Source organism: Lissotriton helveticus, chromosome 7 (genome assembly GCF_964261635.1).
Source record: "Lissotriton helveticus chromosome 7, aLisHel1.1, whole genome shotgun sequence".
NCBI lineage: Eukaryota > Metazoa > Chordata > Amphibia > Caudata > Salamandridae > Lissotriton > Lissotriton helveticus.
In genome coordinates, this window is record NC_136068.1 from 32,404,746 (window position 1) to 32,419,590 (window position 14,845).

At 50.3% G+C, this 14,845-nt stretch overlaps 1 protein-coding gene across 5 annotated transcripts in view; it reads left to right on the plus strand.

The window, feature by feature from the left end:
• LIPE (lipase E, hormone sensitive type) overlaps positions 1-14,845 on the plus strand; it is a 288,252-nt gene that overhangs the window by 137,847 nt on the left and 135,560 nt on the right. For all 5 annotated transcript variants that reach the window (XM_078651309.1, XM_078651311.1, XM_078651310.1 and 2 more), the window contains one exon: positions 9,541-10,079. In XM_078651309.1, the coding sequence (XP_078507435.1) occupies positions 9,541-10,079 (539 nt within the window). The remainder of the gene's footprint in view (positions 1-9,540; positions 10,080-14,845) is intronic.

Sequence of the window (14,845 nt, forward strand, 5' to 3'; positions counted from 1 at the left end):
CAGGGGAGGGTGCGTCTTACCATCTAGGGCTGCTGAGGCCTGGTCATACCAAAATGGGCTGATGAGGCCAGGTCATACCATCCAGGACTGGTGAGGCTGTGTCATACTATCCAGGACTGGTGAGGCCAGGTCATACCATCCAGGGCTGGTGAGGCCGGGTCATACCATCCAGGGCTGGTGAGGCCGGGTCATACCATCCAGGGCTGGTGAGGCCGGGTCATACCATACAGGGCAGGTGAGGCTGGGTCATACCATCCAGGCTGGTGAGGCCGGGTCATACCATCCAAGGCTGGTGAGGCCCGTTCATACTATCCAGGGCTGGTGAGGCCCGGTCACACTATCCAGGGCTGGTGAGGCCCGGTCATACTATCCAGGCCTGGTGAGGCCAGGTCATATCAGCCAGGGCAGGTGAGGCCGGGTCATACCATCCAGGACAGGTGAGGCAGGGTAATACCATCCAGGGCAGGTGAGGTCTGGTCATATAATCCAGGGCAGGTGAGGTTGAGTCATCCCGCTCAGGACTGGTGAGGCCGGGTCATACCATCCATGGCAGGTGAGGCCGGGTAATACCATCCTGGGCAGGTGAGGCCACGACATACCATCCAGGGCTGGTGAGGCCGAATCATACCATCCAGGGCAGGTGAGGTCTGGTCATACCATCCAGGGCAGGTGAGGCCATGTCATACCATCCAGGGCAGGTGAGGGTGGGTCTTAGCATCCAGAGCTGGTGAGGCCGGGTCATACCATCCACGGCTGGTGAGGCAAGGTCATTCCATCCAGGGCAGGTCAGGCCAGGTAATACCATCCAGAGCTGGCGAGGATGGGTCATACCATCCAGGGCAGGTGAGGTCTGGTCATATCATCCAGGGCAGGTGAGGCCGAATCATACCATCCAGGGCAGCTGAGGCCAGGACATACCATTCAGGGTAGTTGAGGCCAGGTCATACCATCCAGGGCAGGTGAGGCTGGGTCCTACCTTCCAGGGCAGGTGATGCCAGGACATACCATCCAGGGCTGGTGAGGCCAGGTCATGCCATCCAGGGCAGGTGAGGGTGGGTCTTACCATCCAGGGCTGGTGAGGCCGGGTCATACCATCCAGGGCTGGTGAGGCTGGGTCATACCATCCACGGCTGGTGAGGAAGGGTCCTTCCATCCAGGGAATGTGAGGCCAGGTAATACCATCTAGGGCAGGTGAGGCCGGGTCATACCATCCAGGGCCGGTGAGGCCGGGTCATACCATCCAGGGCTGGTGAGGCCGGGTCATACCATCCAGAGCTGGTGAGGACGGGTCATACCATCAGGGCTGGTGAGGCCGGGTCATTCCATCCAGAACTAGTGAGGCTGGGTCATACCATCCAGGGCAGGTGGGGCCGGGTCATACAATCCAGGTAGCTGCTGTTTGCATCATTTGCAGCACTGAGACAAATCCTTCTTTGACAGAGTACATGGTGGGGTTCATCTGACAGTAGCAGCTGTGTGCATCGTTTGCAGCACTGAGACACCTTGTTCTTTGACAGTGTGTATGTTGGGGTTCCTCTTACAGTAGCAGCGGTGCGCATCGTTTGCAGGACTGACACACCTCGTTCTTTGACAGAGCGCATGTTGGGTTTCCACTGACAGTAGCAGCGGTGCGCATCGTTTGCTGGACTGACACACCTCGTTCTTTGACAGAGTGCATGTTGGGTTTCCACTGACAGTAGCAGCGGTGCGCATCATTTTCAGGACTGAGACACCTCATTGTTTGACAGTGTGTATGTTTGGGTTCCTCTTACAGTAGCAGTGGTGCACATCATTTGCAGGACTGAGACACCTCGTTCTTTGACAGACAGATGTCGGGGTTCATCCGACTAGCAGCGGTGTGCATCGTTTGCAGGACTGAAACACCTCGTTCTTTGACTGAGTGCTTGTTGGGTTCCTCTGACAGTAGCAGCGGTGTGCATCGTTTGCAGGACTGAGACACCTCGTTCTTTGACAGAGTGCATGTCGGGGTTCCTCTGACAGTAGCAGCAGTATGTATGTTGGGGTTTCTCTGACATTAGCAGCGTTGTGGGAACGGGTCATACCATCCAGGACTAGTGAGGCCGGGTCATTCCATCCAGGGCTGGATTATACGATCTTGAACTGGTGAGGCCTGTTCATACAATCCAGGTAGCTGCTGTTTGCATCGTTTGCAGCACTGAGACACCTCCTTCTTTGACAGAGTACATGGTGGGGTTCATCTGACAGTAGCAGCGGTGTGCATCGTTTGCAGGACTGAGACACCTCTTTCTTTGACAGTGTGTATGTTGGAGTTTCTCCGACAGTAGCAGCGGTGTGCATCGTTTGCAGGACTGAGGCACCTTGTTGTTTGATAGCGTGCATGTTTGGTTCCTCTTACAGTAGCAGCGGTGCGCATTGTTTGCAGGACTGAGACACCTCGTTGTTTGACAGCATGCATGTTTGGTTCCTCTTACAGTAGCAGCGGTGCGCATCGTTTGCAGGACTGAGACACCCCGTTCTTTGACAGTGTGTATGTTGGGGTTGCTCTAACAGTAGCAGCGGTGCGCATCGTTTGCAGGATTGAGACACCTCTTTCTTTGACAGAGGGATGTCAGGGTTCATCTGACGGTAGCAGCGGTGCGCATCATTTGCTGGACTGAGACACCCCGTTCTTTGACAGTGTGTATGTTGGGGTTTCTCTGACAGTAGCAGCGGTGCGCATCATTTGCAGGACTGAGACACCTCGTTGTTTGACAGCATGCATATTTGGTTCCTCTTACAGTAGCAGCGGTGCGCATCATTTGCAGGACTGAGACACCTCGTTCTTTGACAGTGTGTATATTGGGGTTTCTCTGACAGTAGCAGCGGTGCGCATCGTTTGTAGGACTGAGACACCTGGTTGTTTGACAGCATGCATGTTTGGTTCCTCTTACAGTAGCAGCGGTGCGCATCGTTTGCAGGATTGAGACACCTCTTTCTTTGACAGAGGGATGTCAGGGTTCATCTGACGGTAGCAGCGGTGCGCATCATTTGCTGGACTGAGACACCCCGTTCTTTGACAGTGTGTATGTTGGGGTTTCTCTGACAGTAGCAGCGGTGCGCATCATTTGCAGGACTGAGACACCTCGTTGTTTGACAGCATGCATATTTGGTTCCTCTTACAGTAGCAGCGGTGCGCATCATTTGCAGGACTGAGACACCTCGTTCTTTGACAGTGTGTATATTGGGGTTTCTCTGACAGTAGCAGCGGTGCGCATCGTTTGTAGGACTGAGACACCTGGTTGTTTGACAGCATGCATGTTTGGTTCCTCTTACAGTAGCAGCGGTGCACATCGTTTGCAGGACTGAGACACCTCGTTGTTTGACAGTGTGTATGTTGGGGTTCCTCTTACAGTAGCAGCAATGCGCATCGTTTGCAGGATTGAGACACCTCTTTCTTTGACAGAGGAATGTCAGGGTTCATCTGACGGTTGCAGCGGTGTGCATCGTTTGCAAGACTGAGACACCTCGTTCTTTGACTATGTGTATGTTGGGGTTTCTCTGACAGTAGCAGCGGTGCGCATCGTTTGCAGGACTGAGACACCTTGTTGTTTGACAGCGTGCATGTTTGGTTCCTCTTACAGTAGCAGCGGTGCGCATCGTTTGCAGGACTGAGACACCTCGTTCTTTGACAGCATGCATGTTTGGTTCCTCTTACAGTAGCAGCGGTGTGCATCGTTTGCAGGACTGAGACACCTCGTTCTTTGACAGTGTGTATGTTGGGGTTTCTCTGATATTAGCAGCGGTGCACAACGTTTGCTGGACTGAGACACCCCGTTCTTTGACAGTGTGTATGTTGGGGTTTCTCTGACATTAGCAGCAGTGCACATTCTTTGCTGGACTGAGACACCTTGTTGTTTGACAGCATGCATGTTTGGTTCCTCTTACAGTAGCAGCGGTGCGCATCATTTGCAGGACTGAGACACCTCGTTCTTTGACAGACAGATGTCGGGGTTCATCCGACTAGCAGTGGTGTGCATCGTTGGCAGGACCGAAACACCTCGTTCTTTGACAGTGTGTATTTTGGGGTTTCTCTTACAGTAGCAGCGGTGCGCATCGTTTGCAGGACTGAGACACCTCGTTCTTTGACAGAGGAATGTCGGGGTTCATCTGACGTAGCAGCGGTGTGCATCGTTTGCAAGACTGACACCTTGTTCTTTGACAGCGTGTATGTTGAGGTTTCTCTGACAGTAGCAGCGTTGTGCATTGTTTGCAGGACTGAGACACCTCTTTCTTTGACAGTGTGTATGTTGGAGTTTCTCCGACAGTAGCAGCGGTGTGCATCGTTTGCAGGACTGAGGCACCTTGTTGTTTGATAGCGTGCATGTTTGGTTCCTCTTACAGTAGCAGCGGTGCGCATTGTTTGCAGGACTGAGACACCTCGTTGTTTGACAGCATGCATGTTTGGTTCCTCTTACAGTAGCAGCGGTGCGCATCGTTTGCAGGACTGAGACACCCCGTTCTTTGACAGTGTGTATGTTGGGGTTGCTCTAACAGTAGCAGCGGTGCGCATCGTTTGCAGGATTGAGACACCTCTTTCTTTGACAGAGGGATGTCAGGGTTCATCTGACGGTAGCAGCGGTGCGCATCATTTGCTGGACTGAGACACCCCGTTCTTTGACAGTGTGTATGTTGGGGTTTCTCTGACAGTAGCAGCGGTGCGCATCATTTGCAGGACTGAGACACCTCGTTGTTTGACAGCATGCATATTTGGTTCCTCTTACAGTAGCAGCGGTGCGCATCATTTGCAGGACTGAGACACCTCGTTCTTTGACAGTGTGTATATTGGGGTTTCTCTGACAGTAGCAGCGGTGCGCATCGTTTGTAGGACTGAGACACCTGGTTGTTTGACAGCATGCATGTTTGGTTCCTCTTACAGTAGCAGCGGTGCACATCGTTTGCAGGACTGAGACACCTCGTTGTTTGACAGTGTGTATGTTGGGGTTCCTCTTACAGTAGCAGCAATGCGCATCGTTTGCAGGATTGAGACACCTCTTTCTTTGACAGAGGAATGTCAGGGTTCATCTGACGGTTGCAGCGGTGTGCATCGTTTGCAAGACTGAGACACCTCGTTCTTTGACTATGTGTATGTTGGGGTTTCTCTGACAGTAGCAGCGGTGCGCATCGTTTGCAGGACTGAGACACCTTGTTGTTTGACAGCGTGCATGTTTGGTTCCTCTTACAGTAGCAGCGGTGCGCATCGTTTGCAGGACTGAGACACCTCGTTCTTTGACAGCATGCATGTTTGGTTCCTCTTACAGTAGCAGCGGTGTGCATCGTTTGCAGGACTGAGACACCTCGTTCTTTGACAGTGTGTATGTTGGGGTTTCTCTGATATTAGCAGCGGTGCACAACGTTTGCTGGACTGAGACACCCCGTTCTTTGACAGTGTGTATGTTGGGGTTTCTCTGACATTAGCAGCAGTGCACATTCTTTGCTGGACTGAGACACCTTGTTGTTTGACAGCATGCATGTTTGGTTCCTCTTACAGTAGCAGCGGTGCGCATCATTTGCAGGACTGAGACACCTCGTTCTTTGACAGACAGATGTCGGGGTTCATCCGACTAGCAGTGGTGTGCATCGTTGGCAGGACCGAAACACCTCGTTCTTTGACAGTGTGTATTTTGGGGTTTCTCTTACAGTAGCAGCGGTGCGCATCGTTTGCAGGACTGAGACACCTCGTTCTTTGACAGAGGAATGTCGGGGTTCATCTGACGTAGCAGCGGTGTGCATCGTTTGCAAGACTGACACCTTGTTCTTTGACAGCGTGTATGTTGAGGTTTCTCTGACAGTAGCAGCGTTGTGCATTGTTTGCAGGACTGACACACCTCGTTCTTTGACAGAGTGCATGTTCGGGTTCCTCTGACAGTAGCAGCGCTGTGCATCGTCTGCAGGACTGAGACACGTCGTTCTTTGACAGCGTGTGTGTTAGGTTTCCGCTGACAGTAGCAGCGGTGTGCATCGTTTGCAGGACTGAGACACCTCGTTCTTTGAAAGAGTGCATGTTCGGGTTCTTCTGACAGTAGCAGTGCTGTGCATCGTTTGCAGGACTGAGACTCCTCGTTCTTTGACAGAGTGCATGTTCGGGTTCTTCTGACAGTAGCAGCGCTGTGCATCGTTTGCAGGACTGAGACACCTCGTTCTTTGACAGTGTGTATGTTGGGGTTCCTCTTACAGTAGCAGCAATGCGCATCGTTTGTAGGATTGAGACACCTCTTTCTTTGACAGAGGAATGTCAGGGTTCATCTGACGGTTGCAGCGGTGTGCATCGTTTGCAAGACTGAGACACCTTGTTCTTTGACTATGTGTATGTTGGGGTTTCTCTGACAGTAGCAGCGGTGCGCATCGTTTGCAGGACTGAGACACCTTGTTGTTTGACAGCGTGCATGTTTGGTTCCTCTTACAGTAGCAGCGGTGCGCATCGTTTGCAGGACTGAGACACCTCGTTCTTTGACAGCATGCATGTTTGGTTCCTCTTACAGTAGCAGCGCTGCGCATCGTTTGCAGGACTGAGACACCTCGTTCTTTGACAGTGTGTATGTTGGGGTTTCTCTGATATTCGCAGCGGTGCACAACGTTTGCTGGACTGAGACACCCCGTTCTTTGACAGTGTGTATGTTGGGGTTTCTCTGACATTAGCAGCGGTGCACATTCTTTGCTGGACTGAAACACCTTGTTGTTTGACAGCATGCATGTTTGGTTCCTCTTACAGTAGCAGCGGTGCGCATCATTTGCAGGACTGAGACACCTCGTTCTTTGACAGACAGATGTCGGGGTTCATCCGACTACCAGTGGTGTGCATCGTTGGCAGGACTGAAACACCTCGTTCTTTGACAGTGTGTATTTTGGGGTTTCTCTTACAGTAGCAGCGGTGCGCATTGTTTGCAGGACTGAGACACCTCGTTCTTTGACAGAGGAATGTCGGGGTTCATCTGACGTAGCAGCGGTGTGCATCGTTTGCAAGACTAAGACACCTTGTTCTTTGACAGCGTGTATGTTGAGGTTTCTCTGACAGTAGCAGCGTTGTGCATTGTTTGCAGGACTGACACACCTCGTTCTTTGACAGAGTGCATGTTCGGGTTCCTCTGACAGTAGCAGCGGTGTGCATCGTTTGCAGGACTGAGACACCTCGTTCTTTGAAAGAGTGCATGTTCGGGTTCTTCTGACAGTAGCAGTGCTGTGCATCGTTTGCAGGACTGAGACTCCTCGTTCTTTGACAGAGTGCATGTTCGGGTTCTTCTGACAGTAGCAGCGGTGTGCATCATTTGCAGGACTGAGACACCTCGTTCTTTGAAAGAGTGCATGTTCGGGTTCTTCTGACAGTAGCAGCGCTGTGCATCGTTTGCAGGACTGAGACACCTCGTTCTTTGACAGCGTGTATGTTAGGTTTCCGCTGACAGTAGCAGCAGTGTGCATCGTTTGCAGGACTGAGACACCTCATTCTTTGACAGCGTGTATGTTAGGTTTCCGCTGACAGTAGCAGCAGTGTGCATCGTTTGCAGGAATGAGACACCTCATTCTTTGACAGCGTGTATGTTAGGTTTCCGCTGACAGTAGCAGCGCTGTGCATTGTTTGCTGCACTGAACGACCTCGTTCTTTGACAGAGTGCATGTTCGGGTTCTTCTGACAGTAGCAGCGCTGTGCATCGTTTGCAGGACTGAGACACCTCGTTCTTTGACAGAGTGCATGTTCGGGTTCTTCTGACAGTAGCAGCGCTGTGCATCGTTTGCAGGACTGAGACACCTCGTTCTTTGACAGCGTGTATGTTAGGTTTCCGCTGACAGTAGCAGCGCTGTGCATCGTTTGCAGGACTGAAACACCTCGTTCTTTGACAGAGTGCATGTTGGGTTTCCACTGACAGTAGCAGCGCTGTGCATCGTCTGCAGGACTGAGACACGTCGTTCTTTGACAGCGTGTGTGTTAGGTTTCCGCTGACAGTAGCAGCAGTGTGCATCGTTTGCAGGACTGAGACACCTCATTCTTTGACAGCGTGTATGTTAGGTTTCCGCTGACAGTAGCAGCAGTGTGCATCGTTTGCAGGAATGAGACACCTCATTCTTTGACAGCGTGTATGTTAGGTTTCCGCTGACAGTAGCAGCGCTGTGCATTGTTTGCTGCACTGAACGACCTCGTTCTTTGACAGAGTGCATGTTCGGGTTCTTCTGACAGTAGCAGCGCTGTGCATCGTTTGCAGGACTGAGACACCTCGTTCTTTGACAGAGTGCATGTTCGGGTTCTTCTGACAGTAGCAGCGCTGTGCATCGTTTGCAGGAATGAGACACCTCGTTCTTTGACAGCGTGTATGTTAGGTTTCCGCTGACAGTAGCAGCGCTGTGCATCGTTTGCAGGAATGAGACACCTCATTCTTTGACAGCGTGTATGTTAGGTTTCCGCTGACAGTAGCAGCGCTGTGCATCGTTTGCAGGACTGAGACACGTCGTTCTTTGACAGTGTGTATTTTGGGGTTGCTCTTACAGTAGCAGCGGTGCGCATCATTTGCAGGACTGAGACACCTCGTTCTTTGACAGAGGAATGTCGGGGTTCCTCTGACAGTAGCAGCGCTGTGCATCGTTTGCAGGACTGAGACACCTCGTTCTTTGACAGAGTGCATGTTCGGATTCCTCTGACAGTAGCAGCGCTGTGCATCGTTTGCAGGACTGAGACACCTCGTTCTTTGACAGAGTGCATGTTCTGCTCTGAAAGCCATGCAGGAGTATGTACTTGAAGCCCCGCCCACTCCCCGCCCATATTTAGCATTGGCCTGCATCGTTATCTTTTGTAAATGCTGGCTTCTCATTCGTTACTAGGCTTGTAAGTCCCTCCTTAGTACCATCTTGTCTTCATTTGTAACCTCCCACAACACAAGGGTATGCCTCACTGCAGTAGGGCAGGAGGAGGGCATCTCATGCGCAGTTCTGACCACTGGCTTTAATTCGCGGCAAACGGAGAGCTCTTTAGGGGCCATGGGAAACAGAAGAGGGCAACTCGGAGATGCCTTTCGGGAGGTCAAAGGTGCCTGATGTAAATTCCGCTAGATCTGGCGTGTTTATTTTCGGAAGCATTTAGAATGCAATAGGTTTTGCATTTGCAAGAGTTTAATCTATTGGCATTGTAAATGACAATTACTTTTTTGTAAGTTTTAAAAACCAAAAAATAATTCAAAGACCGCGTCATTTACAATGCTAATAGCTCAAACTTGCGTAAATGCAAGACCTATTGCATTGCAAATGCTTGTTTGGGAGTGCATGTTGGGAAATCCCAAACGAGGTTTCGCAGGACACCGAAAGGAGCGTACTGCCGTTACTGTACTGTGGCAGCAGTGAGCTTCTTTCGGTGTCCTGAGACACCGCGTTTGTTGCCAGAGTGCATGTTGGGATTTCTCACACTGTAGCAATGGTGTGTTACTCCCAGTAGTCTGAGGGGCCACACCGCACAGATATATGCATGTGCCACTGATTTCTCACTGTGTTTGTAGTGAACTCATTGCAAAATCCTGCTCATTGCTCTCTCTGTTTTCCCAGAAACTCTGCCGCAGCCCCCCGAGTCCATGGACAACCGGCCCATGTTCCAGACCTTGCACTCCTTGGCCGAGGACAATATAGCCTTCTTCCAGGCGAACGCATCGGAGCTGGGACAGCGCTTTGTGGCAGCCTTCACCAGCATTCAAGAGCATGCCCGCGTCCTGGAGACCGCCATGGGCAACTTTGCCAGCTTCTATCACATCTTCGACTTTGACGAGAAGACTCCGGCCAATGGCTACCGCAGCCTCATGAAGCTGGTGCTGGCCTGCGTGCAGCACATCATCCACAAGTCCCGCTATGTGGCCTCCAACCGCCGCAGTATCTTCTTCAGGACCAACCATAACTGTATGGAGCTGGAGGCCTACTGCACCGCTCTCACCCAGCTCCGTGCTCTGGTGTACTTCGCACAGAGGCTGCTCACTGCCAACCGGCATGGAAATCTGTTCTTCGAGGAGGACCACGGGCTCACGGAGGAGTTCCTGAAGGAGTACTGCACCATGCACAAGGGCTGTTTTTATGGCCGCTGCTTGGGCTTCCAGGTAAGACTTAGGGGTTTGCCTTCTAGTTCGAGTTAATATGTGGCTAATTCCCCGCTAGCAAAAATGAATAGTCTCCTCTTCTCGTTGTGGGAGATTACGCATGGGTGCTGATCTCCACTAGAGAGGACTTGATGATGAGGTCCTGCCCTGGCTTTGGAAGACTATCCCAGAGGCTGCTTCCCGCTAAAGAGGCCGAAGTGGGATCCTTGGAGACCATTCCTGGTCTCTGGTCCTTTGCTGGAGGTGGCGGGGGTGGGATCTTAGAAGAATGTTCCTGGTCGCTGGGCCTCTGATAGAGAGGCCAGGGGTGGGGTTCCTAATCTAGCTCTAGTGACTATTTCTGGAGGCTGCTCCTCATATAAACCTAAAATGGTGGACTTAAAATCTTATGTGAAGGACGCAAAGGACTTTCTGAGTAAAATTTCAGATATATCCTGGGATCCCACATATCAATTGATGGTACTTGACATAACAAGTTTATACACCTACATTAATCATGATGATGGAGTAAGGGCCCTGCAATACTTTTTGTACAAAAGACAGTTAAGATTTGCAGAGCATAATGCAATGATCATAGAGTTCACCAGATTCTGTCTAATGAATAAAAAAAAATTGTTTGAGGACAAATATTTCAAGCTGGTATCTGGGTCGGCGATGGGCACCTGCTTCGCCCCCAGCTATGCAAACTTGTTCATTGGCTGGTGGGTTGAGCAGGTGTCCAAAACCTGTGAGCTTGACAACATGACAGGAAGGGTCATTAAATGGTATCGTTATATTGACGATCTGTTTATAGTATGGCAGGGAGACTCAGAAATAGCAGAGAGGTACATCAATTACCTGAACCAAAATGATTTGAACCTACACTTTTCAGGTACAGTTAGTCCAGTGGCAGTGGACTAACTAGACCCAAGGGTGTTCGTGATAGATGGACAAATACATAGGTCCTTATACCGTAAGAGCACCGCAGGGAATTCAACTTTATATGCAACTTGCAATCACCCACCAAAACTAGTCCAAAGCATCCCGTACGGAGAGCTTTTACTTTTAAAACGGAACAGCTCATGGACATGTGATTTTGAAAAGTCTGCCAAAGAATGTGTACAGAGATTTGTGAGAAGAGGGTATGAGCTCGATTTCTTGAAAAATACCTTAAAAAGAAGTGGGAGGATTCCCTAGACAAAATTGACTCAAAGACAATCCAGCAACCAGACAGAAGCCGAAAGATACACAAGAGGGCATGTTCAGAATGGTGGCCACGTACTCAGAAGAAGCAAATGATCTAAAACGCATGCTGTAAAAAAAACTGGCACATCCTAAAGATAGACAATGTTATAAATAAAGACATTCCAACATATCCATTTGTGACCTTTAGGAAAGCAAGTTCGCTGAGAGACAAGTTAGTGAGAAGCCATTTCGACAAAGACCCACCCAGGGTGGGACCCCTGAAGGGAATGAGGGGTTTCTATCCCTGTGGAAAATGTAAGGCCTGTTCTAACAGCAAAAGGGTCCTTTCATGCAGTATTCCTGATGTGAAAATTAAAAGGCCAATTAGTAAATTTCTAACCTGTAGCACCTCATATACGGTGTACTGCCTGATATGCCCGTGCAGCCTGTGTTATATAGGCAGCACTATACATCAGCTGAAAGTGAGAATATTAGAGCACCAAAGGGTGATAGTGAAAAAAGATGTATCGTATCCGGTGGCGAGGCACTATGCGGAGAAACACTCCAGCAACAGAAACCTGTTACAGTTTTATGGATTAGACCATGTGCCAGACAACGTGAGAGGGGGAGGTAGGCTGAAGAAGTTGAGAAGGCTAGAGTCACGCTACATTGTGGACTGCCAAAGTCCCCCAGAGGTCTAAATAGTGGGGAGGAACTGGCATCACACCTAGGAATATGATGGATGGTGGATAACAACAGTCTGTAGCCAATAATCAGGGTAAAATATAGATTCTGAAGATGAGTAGAAATTTACTGGTAAAATAAGAAGGTTTTCTAGATTTATAGCTTCTGCACGATGATTGGTTTGGCAATGATTTCAACCTTTTGTAATCTTGAATTTTTTAAATTTTAAATTTGTGAATGAAGAACCGAAAAAGAGATGTTAATGTTAATGTAGTGATAATTTCAATTTATGTATTTAACGTGCCAGAATGAAGTAATGTGTGTCCATGGTTAGACTGAGAGGGACCAAGGCCGATCCATGGATGGATAAACTAATTCGGAGGCCATCTCGCCGTATATCGGCGATAGAAGTGTCAAAAAACCCAAAGTGGGATGTTCACAGTGTGCTAGGAAACCGGAATACATTCGGTCCGGACACACTGTGAATGAAAGTGGTGTAGCCCGATACACGGCGAACCATAAATAATTTTGTCACTTTTAATCATAATTGCGTATTAGAATGCATTTTGAATAACATTGTTAGAATGAATTGAAATATTTTATGAATACGAGTGTTTCCTCTGAGAAATTGTAATGCCCCGGTTACTTACCGGTAATCTTCATTACTCCGAGTCCATGTCTTCCTCGCCACAGTAATATACATATGAGCCTCCGGCTCCACACAGAACTCCAAGTAAAATAAAAGAGCAGCGCTCTAGTCTCCCCTCCCTCCTCCAATATGGCCCCAGAGGCTTCCTCCAATCACATAAAAGGACACATATCAAGCAGCTCAGCCTGAAAAACCAAGCCGCAGACATGAAGCCACCACCAGGGCCGGGAGGGAAGGGAAACTATACTGTGGCGAGGAAGACATGGACTCGGAGTAATGAAGATTACCGGTAAGTAACCGGGGCATTACCTCCTCGTCCTGTCTTCCTCGCCACAGTAATATACATATGAGCCGATACCAAAGCAATCAGCTTCATGTAAGGAAACAGACCACACCAACAGTGCAGCGAAACATACTTTAATATACAGAGGCACAACAACCCAAAAAATGGACAACCTCTTAAGGCACCCCAGCAGTCAAAACAGAAGAGGCAAACGAAACAGAACCCCCACCCCCAATCTGGAGGCGGTAATGGGACATGAAGGTATGCGGAGAAGACCACGTAGCAGCCATGCAAACATCCTCCATAGACACCCCTTTGAAAGAAGCCCAGGATACAGCAACAGACCTGGTGGAACGACCCTGAACAGGAAGAGATGGAACCACAGAGACCGAAGCATAAGCCAAAAGAATGGCTTCCTTAATCCACCGACTGATCGTGGACAGGGAGGGCTTCATACCCTGACGCGACAAACCATAATTCACAAACAAGCAGTCAACCTTACAAAAGGAAGAAGTGCGAGATAAGTAAATCAGCAAGGCACGCCGAACATCTAAGAGGTGCAAAAGGGACTCCTCAGCCGAGGAGGGATCAGGACACAGAACCGGAAGAACCACCTCGGCAGACCGGTGAAAAAAAGAATCAACTTTTGGAACAAAAGTGGGATGAGGGCGCAAGACCACACGGTCCGCCAAAACCAACAAAAACGGGGCAGAACGAAGGAAAGCACCCAACTCCCCCATACGCCTGGCAGAGGCAATTGCCACCAGAAACACCACCTTGAGAGTCAAAAACTTCAGGTCCACAGACTCCAAAGGCTCGAAAGGAGCCAACTGCAAGGAACGCAAAACCAAAGGAAGGTCCCAAGGAGGAGGACACATGATAGGACGTGGGCGCTGGAAAGAAAGAGACTTAAAAAGTCGAGCAACCAACGGAGAAATGGAAACCAAAGGTAGGACATGAAATGCCCGAATGGCGGCCCACTGAGCCCGAAGGGTCGAAATGGCCAATTCCAACACAAACCCATCGTTCAGAAAGTCCAGAATGCGAGCCGGATCCAAAGAACCCAACGACAGCCCATGATCAATACACCAAGAAGCAAAATTATCCCAATGCTTGGCGTAAGATTTAAGCGTAGAAGGCCTCCGAGACTGCTGAATGACACCAGCCACAGCCATCGAACAACCCTCACGCATCAGAGACTCCCTCTCAAGAGCCAGGCCCGCAGACCCAGGGAACGGAACACAGGTAGAGGAAGAAGAGGACCCATCAGAGGATACGGCACGAACGGCAAGGGCCACCCCGGAGACACAGCCAATTCCTGCAGAAGGGGAAACCAAGGGTGACGCTTCCAACAAGGAGCAATCAGAAGCACCAACGACCCCTCCCGCTTGATCTTCTGTAATACAGTCGGAAGTAGGGGAACAGGGGGAAATGCATACAGCAGACCCTCCGGCCAAGGGAACGAAAGGGCGTCCACCCTCCAGGCATCCTGGCAAGGCATAATCGTGCAAAAACAACGGGTCTGGGCATTGTCCTGGGAGGCAAACAGGTCCACAATCGGACAACCAAACATCACCTGCAACCTCCTGAACATCCACCTCGTGAGAGACAAGGACCCCATGGAAGGAAACACCCGGCTCAGACAATCCGCCACAGTGTTCTCCGCACCAGGTAGGTAGATGGCAGACAGAGACTCCAGATGCACCTCCGCCCAAGAACCAATCCGACGAGCCAGGCAACTGAGGGAGCGAACCCTGCACCCCCCTTGATGGTTCACATAAGACATCACAACCTGATTGTCCGTCCGGATCTGCACGTGGTGACCCTGAACAAGATCCGAGAAGTCCAACAGACCCAGAAGGACGGCCTTCAGTTCCTTGTAGTTGGAGGAACACGACAAAACCGACTGAGGTCAAATCCCTTGAGTCGCCGAAACCCCCAGAGTAGCACCCCATCCCAGCAGGCTGGCATCGGTAGTGACCACGC